At 35.0% G+C, this 7,969-nt stretch overlaps 1 protein-coding gene across 1 annotated transcript; it reads right to left on the bottom strand.

The window, feature by feature from the left end:
- Window positions 1-1,551: 1,551 nt before the first annotated feature.
- LOC121322288 (nuclear receptor subfamily 4 group A member 2-like) lies at window positions 1,552-7,763 on the bottom strand. Its single transcript, XM_041262057.1, has 8 exons — window positions 7,584-7,763; window positions 6,374-6,505; window positions 5,113-5,981; window positions 4,339-4,468; window positions 3,893-4,056; window positions 3,158-3,360; window positions 2,819-2,997; window positions 1,552-2,689 (listed from the first exon to the last, which is right to left on the bottom strand). Exons 3-8 carry the CDS (start codon window positions 5,977-5,979, stop codon window positions 2,433-2,435), a joined length of 1,800 nt encoding a protein of 599 aa, XP_041117991.1. The 5' UTR covers window positions 5,980-5,981; window positions 6,374-6,505; window positions 7,584-7,763; the 3' UTR covers window positions 1,552-2,432.
- Window positions 7,764-7,969: the final 206 nt, after the last annotated feature.

Here is a 7,969-nt window from a genome sequence, read left to right as displayed (position 1 = left end):
GAAAAAAACTTGACTTGAATACAGCAGCTTAATTTCAAAAGTGCTTCACAATTCAATCCTTTTCAGCTGGTTTTCGCAATATACAAATGCAAGCGACGTTGGATTTACAAGTTGGATGCATTTTCTTTGTGATGCCTAGTTTAAAATTTTTATTTTTATTTTAACCCATTCAAGAAAGTACCATGTACTTTTAAAATAGAAGTTTCTAATGTATATGGATGCCAGAATAATGTTCCCCAAAATTATATTTTTTAGAACGAAAACATGCGAACTGATGCCCAACCTGAAATAAGTTTAGTCATAACAAAAAACAAAATTATATATATAATAAAAGCACACGTTATATTAAAATAAATAAATAAAATAAACTATTTCAATAAACAAATTACGTTTCCTTGTCATAACATTTAAGAATATACTTATATACGTTTTGGTAAATGGTTGCGCACTAGCATTTTAAGTTTAATATTATGTTTTAGTATATTTCCTATACATGCCGCAATGTGAACAATATATCTATATATATATATATATATATATATATATATATGTGTGTGTGTGTGTGTGTGTGTGTGTGTGTGTGTGTGTGTGTGTGTGTGTGTGTGTGTGTGTGTGTGTGTTTTTATTAGTATTATCATTAAAACCATTATCCAGTATACATTTATATTTTAGTAAACTTTAGTATTATATGGCCCACAGCGTTTGTAATTAATCGGAAATAATAATAAAGAAAAAAAAAACCCTTGACAACTTGACATGTTTTATATTTTGTACCACCATGTCTTCAAGACTTACACATACGTACATACACACATAAACTCATGCATTTTGTCTAGTCTGTATGTTAAAAAAAAAAAAAAAAAAAACATTTTTTCATAACATTTTGAAACAAAGCCGCGTGTCACTCAAAAAAAACACTGCTGAATAACAAAAAGGTCTTTCTTTCTTTCTTTCTTTCTTTCTTTCTTTCTTTCTTTCTTTCTTTTGTTTGTGAAACAGCAAATACAAATACAATGTAGGTACTTAAATCAGGCGAATTACACTGTGTATATTGAAGAACATAAAACATAAGATGGGAATCGAATTAAAAAAAGTAAGTTTCAAACATTTTCATAAAATAATTACTTTACCCTATCGTTTTTAATCACGACTTTTTTCCATAGGATTTTGTTTTGTCCGCAGATTAGATCATCTGTCTTAACTCAACAGGAAATAGTTAAACAAGCAGAATATTTTAATATTAATTTTATTTATAAACATTAAATATTTTTCTCAAAGAAAGATTAGACCAAAACCGTACTTAATGCATCGTAATACTGTACTTAAATACACCATAGAAAAAGGCAGTGACGTGTAATGTACCGCACACATTAGTCTGAATTATACAAATTAAAACTGATATGGAAATATCAAAAAGTGTCAGCTACACATGTAAAATAACTATGATAACTGTCTTTGTTTTAGTCTTAAAAAACAAAAAGTCAAAGTGCTCAGTATTCCCAGTGTTTTGAAGCTGTAGCGTGCAAAATGCAGCTCTAGACAGCAAAATAATAAAGATATAAACTTTTATATTTAACATCAACAGTACATATAACACATACAAACAATAAATGTTCGACAGTTTTACAAACACAATGAGTCCCTTTTAATATATACAGTTTGAGATGTTTTGTTGCTCACACAATCTCTTACGTAAAATGTGTCCCATATTACCAATCATTATAAAATCTAATAGACTACATAGTGTCCGATACGATATTTATATTATAGACATTGCCTTAATAGCAAGTGCCTATAGTATTCCTACATCCTACAACATGCGTTCCCTTTTTGAAATACTTTCAGATTGTTCTTATCGTTCAGTAATCCCGACAGAAACATATAGGCACAAAATATAAAAAGTAAAACTGAATCTGATCATTTACAAGCGTTATGCATCTTTTATAAACTGACGCATTGGACGCATCACATTAATGTATTATTATTATTATTATTATTATTATTATTATTATTATTATTATTATTATTATTATATACACATTAAATATATTACATTATAGCACATATTTCCCATAAAGCAGAGATTTCCATTTAAAAAGAAGGACGACAATAGCAGAATAATGTAATGTTCTTAGTTTAGAACAGTCTCGTTAACAGTTGAGCAAAGCCTTGGCGGACACTTTCACCTCAAAATGAGGTCGTTATTTGTCAGTAAAATCTTTGAATATATTAAAATGTGTGTACCACTGTAGATGTGCAGTCGAGTTTTGAATCCTTGTCCACAAGCTAAAGTGTCTTTCACACAGGCCAGCCAAGCGCTTGGAAATAGTTTTGGATCTACGCCGTGCACACATGTCCCATTGTTAGCAGACATTATTCTGGGTATAGTCTGGGGAATTTCTTCAGGATCGCATCAAATGCCAGTCATGTCTTTAAAAGGGTAGTGTGTCTAAGAAGAGTTTATCAATTATTGCTGGGGGAGGGACCAAGTCTTCAAGTTTTAGATAGAAGATGCGCTGCAGACCTTGCGTACAGAGTGTGCGAAGTTCTGGAAGTTTTCCCAACAGTTTAGAAATGTAGTTCGGACGGCTCACGCCACCGCTATTAAAAGTCACGTGGTCTTTAAGACAATTTACAATCTTGTTTTGAAGTTCTTCTACCCTCTTGGGTTCCTTTAGCCCGTGCCTCTCTGTAACAATAATAGATAATGCGTGTTATTAGACAAGTCAGTGGGATACCATCGGTATAGCGGACGACAAAAGAAATAAACAACTCCATGTCATAATTTATAAGGAAAAGGTAATGCATTTGAACTGACCTGTTACCATGGCAAGGGCAGCTATGCAGGAGAATGAAGATATGTCTATATTCATGCTCTGGAGGTTAGATGAAAACTCAGCTATGGAGTCTATCCATTCTCCAAACCCACGGACGCACTGCAGTCTGTGGAAGACCGCCCCATTGCAAAAAATGAGTTTGCCTTCCGCAGGGTTGGACCTGCAATTAATAACAAAGCGCAATTAATTACTCTGAGAGTAATAAATAGGGATTTTAGAGACATCTAATTATTGGAGAGCTAATAAAATCCAAATTAGTCGAGCTTGAAGGGGTTTGATCTTTATATTAGTCTAGTCGAAGTAATTTGGTAATTATGTACCTGTACGCCAGTCGCAGGACGAAAAGTTCCAAAAAGGCAGATTCAAAGAGGAGATCTTGATCCTGTTTAGCAAGATCAGCGAACCCCGGGATCTTCTCTGCCCAACCTCGGATGATCTCCATGGAGCCGGTCAAGAGATCATAGAACTGCTGAATATGTTGAGTGTCGTCTCCAGTCATTTGGTAGTCAGGGTTAGCTTGAAACTGGAATTTAATTTAAAAAGTGCTTAATGAGGTCCTGTAAAATATATAACCCGTGAAATTGCAAAGACCATTTCTAGCAAGGGAGTCAGGTTTTTATAACAATTAAACCCCTCTCTGGCCATTACAGAATTAGCTATTCTAAAGCAATCAAGTAAAGTAAGGAAGACAGTATAATAATGTAACATACAGTCAATGCTGTAATATTATTTATTAAATATACTAAATATAAATAAAAAAGGTGAAAAATATTTTATAACGATTGTATGTTGATAATTTTCGTTAAAATGAATATGTACAGTAAATTTTTAGTAGTAGTTCATCATCAAAATTCATCATCATAATTAAACAATTGTGTTAAAAAATATATATATATATATATATATATATATATATATATATATATATATATATATATATATATATATTCTTCAATGTTTAAATATATGGTAAGATAAAAACATACAATGTATAAGCGCTATTTCAGTTGCATGATTCTACATGCATTGCTAATGACGTAATTAATCTCACTTACTCGGGAGTAGTCCAGGCCGGACATTGAAGGGTTTGAGTCTATATGCGCTCGTACCAGGGCACTGATTAGACTGACTGGTGGTGAAGGAGGTGAAGGATCTTGGGGGCTTTTAGGTTTAGAAGGTAGCCTACCTCTTCGACCTTTTAAACTTGCTGTACGAACAACTGAAATAAAAAGGCAAACAATAAATCATTCATTCGCTATCGTATTTAATCCGACAGAGCTGTGACGCAAACTGCAGTATTGTATGTATCTAATAATAATAATAATAATAATAATAATAATAATAATAATAATAATAATAATAATAATAATAATAATAATAATAGTTTCCTATAAATTTACAGCCAATTTAAGATAATTAAATAGTAAACTTACAATACAATACTCGTGCTGAACTATTGGTTATAGAAAAATTAAATAAATAAATGAAAACAAATATTTACCTTCTTTGACCATGCCAACAACAAGGCACTTTTGGAAACGGCAGTATTGGCATCTGTTTCTGCGGCGTTTATCAACTGGACAGTTTTTGTTTGCTAAACAAACGTATTTAGCATTTTTCTGAACAGTGCGCTGAAAACAAAACAGGAGAGAAGAATGATTAGACAATAAAGATATGTATCATTTCCGGGAAACGCAACATCAAAACAATCCGAAAACGAATGGTCTCGCAGCTGGGGTTTTTGCAGAGCAGTAATAGAGGAAAACGCATAATGTTAACACTACAGCTAACCCTCCAGTTTATAGCTGTGTTTTATATGCAAGGAGCAGAAGGAGTAGACATTCAGTAAATACAAATCCGTGGGCATTCATATTTTTACATCCCTCCGAGACCCCCTCTATTTAAAGTGATAAGATTATTCAATCAGGATGGTGAAATAAAGAGACCACTTAATTTTACCATTGGGAATTCTGTTCCACTTGGTTAGCTTAGACACGGTTCTCTGTCCCAACTAATTTATTTCTAAAGGAAAAGGCTGTGTCAAAAATGCACAGAAGTGTCCACAATTAAACAGAGATTTCCAATGTACAAGATTTTGTGAAAGCGTTTTCTTTGAGGAAAAACAGTTATATAATTTGCGGCTAATTGCATTTTTTTTTTATTTCTGTGTAATGTGCTAGTCACGAGTAATAGTTCTAGTTATTAAAAAAAAATATATATATTTAAACTGTAAAATTGCATTCAGTTTGCCTTAGCTAAAATGAAAAGCACGTACCTTAAAAAAACCTTTACATCCTTCACAAGTGCGCACTCCGTAATGCTGGCAGGCGGCGTTGTCCCCACAGACCGCACACAGACCCTCGTTGGACGGAGATCCCCTTGATGGAGGTGAATGAACTTGGTTATCCATCAGCTGTGGCCCATGGCCGAGATGAAGACTGTGGGGGAAGCCAAGGGGTGTCTGCTTTCTCATAGCATTTGGGACAGCGAAACTCTGGCTGTCTATCACATGATGTGCTCCGGATGTTTCAGGGTTCATGGAAACGTGAAGAGGACCATCAAATCTCATCTGACAACTTGACACCGGGGTACCAGGAGGAGACTGCTTAAAGGAAAACAATGACAGCCTTGACACTGGATTTTTGCGTTGATCTATCATGTGGGTGGTGGCCACGTAATTTTGATGAAAGCTGTGAAGAGAACCAGGGTCATCCCACATTGGGCTGGGCTGAACTTGGAAGCTTGTTGTCGTGGGAGTGGGGGGCGAAGATGGCTTGTAGTACATAGCGCCAGAATGTGCCATCATCTCGTCTGATTGTGGTGGCAGGTGGCTTTGCTGATGGTAGCTGTGCATCTGAACGTCTTCTACCTTGATGGACGACTGTTGTCCTGAGAGGGACATTTGGTATAAGCAAGGGGGCTTTACGTCGTAACTGGTGTTGTAGTTGTCCATGAAGGTGCTGAAACTGGGGAGAGAAGTGGTGGCTGTGATCTCAGTGTTGGTCAGGTCCATGCTAAACTTAACAAACTCTGGAGTTAGGAAATCGGAGCTGTACTCTCCAGTAGTGTGGTAGCTGTAGCTCTGCGAAGCTGGACTGGCTCCTTGAGGTGAAGACCCATACTGAGCCTGAACACAGGGCATGGCTGTAAACGAAACAGTTTCACATATGCTCATACTGCAAAAAGTGAACACCCTGCATGTTTCATTTGGTATGCTTAAATGTGGAAATTACTTACAACGTTACATTTTGAACAAATTAATCAGATGTAAAAAAATAAAATCAAAATCTACACTAGGCTAGTTCAGTTAAAAAAAAAGATGTAATACATCTTCACGCAGACATTTTTAAAAACAGGCAAATTATTTTCTGGTTGTATTTTATTTGTACTATTTTATATATTGATTACGCTTTAAATTGTCAATGTAAAACATTTAATTTAGAACTGAGTTTGACTAAATTAATTCAGGAACAATCTGTTGTAAATAAGATACATTAAACATCCTACAAATGTCACAATTAGTCCAGTCTGCATACCTTCAGTCGACTGACTGTGTTTGATGAAGGAACGTGAAGTGGACAGTGTCGGGATTTCTCCTTCAGAGTTCAGGTTTCAAGAATGAAGTGCTCCTCACTCGGGAACCTGAATTGACGCGACGTGATTTATTCCTGCAATATTAAAAAAAGGCGTTACGCTCTTTAGATTCTATATATTTATTTGTCTATCTAAATTATTTGTAAATGTATATAAAAACACAAGTGGCATCTAGCTGATAGTACATTTGTACAATACGACTCATATCCAATACAAGTCACGTTTGTTCATCAGAGTAGTCAAAAGTGGAAATATCAGGTAGTCCATCATAATATATATATATATATATATATATATATATATATATATATATATATATATATATATATATATTATATATAAATATTACCTGATATTGCCTGATTAACAGCCTAATACAAGACAAAATGGCACTGTAGACAATGTTGTTTAAAAGAAAAAAAATGCAATTTGATATAACAGATTGAACAGCGACGCATTATATTACCATATGTGACTTATTTAAAGCTATGAGTTATATATATAAACTTGTGTCATCACAAGCAGCAGAACAAACATGAATTATTTAATTATCTGAGTTTCTAAGGCATACTGAATATATTCTGTATATTCTGTATTCACCTAAAAATAACCATGGCCAACAAATAGTGCATGTGTCTGAAAATTGCGAAAACACAGCCCAAACCCTGCAGGTGGACAGGTGAACAAGGTAGAGTAGCGGATGCATTAGCTATTGCAACATCTGTTAAACACAGTTTAAAGTCCTTTACTGTATTTTTAAGTTATCGGAATATACTAGGTCTGCAGGTGCAATGCACTATATTCATATATTGACTTAAATAGTAACCCTCGTGAGCGTATGATCAGTTTTAAGCAACTTTCTCAAGCATTCCCACTTACCATTCACACACACACATGCATCTACAACCTGTATATTTCTATTATTGTTAATAGCAGTAATACTAGTCAAAGTAGAGATCATATATCAGTAACCAAACAAGTAAGAACATCCTTTAAAATAAAATAAAAATCTATGACACTGATGTTTACAAAGCAGGATCTTAAAGTACGTGCTTGTCATATCAAGAACCAGCATATGCACATGTGTATTGCTGAGAAAATAGCATCATTACCCACACCGCAATAGCAAAATTAATTAAATACGATATTTACCTCCTCGCTTAGTTGTGCTGTCCTATTCTATCCATGCAGACGTACTGTTCACAGTGTTCTGAAGCAGTGTCAGTAAGTGGTAATAGAAAGGACAGTGCCGCTGCTAATGCAAAGCTCCCTACGACCGCTCAGCTAAGACTGGCCCTTCCCTCCAATGTGGCTTTGTTGATGTGAGCTCTGAATCTCTGTCAGCGTGTGCCTAAAGTCTCCCCCATCCTCCCTCACAACGTCATCGCAGATGCAAGCCAATCGGCGTTTTGCCCGCCTTCTCCCTTCTCTTGGCTTTGGTAAATTTCCGACGTGACGTAATTCTCGGTGGCGTTTTTTTAAGGTAGGAAGACACAGCTTCTGTTCACCTCACCCCATCACAAATGTGGCACATATTA

This window comes from Polyodon spathula, chromosome 10, assembly GCF_017654505.1.
Source record: "Polyodon spathula isolate WHYD16114869_AA chromosome 10, ASM1765450v1, whole genome shotgun sequence".
NCBI lineage: Eukaryota > Metazoa > Chordata > Actinopteri > Acipenseriformes > Polyodontidae > Polyodon > Polyodon spathula.
The sequence above is the reverse complement of the archived record's forward strand: the minus strand, read 5'-3'. Positions and strand labels throughout refer to the sequence as shown.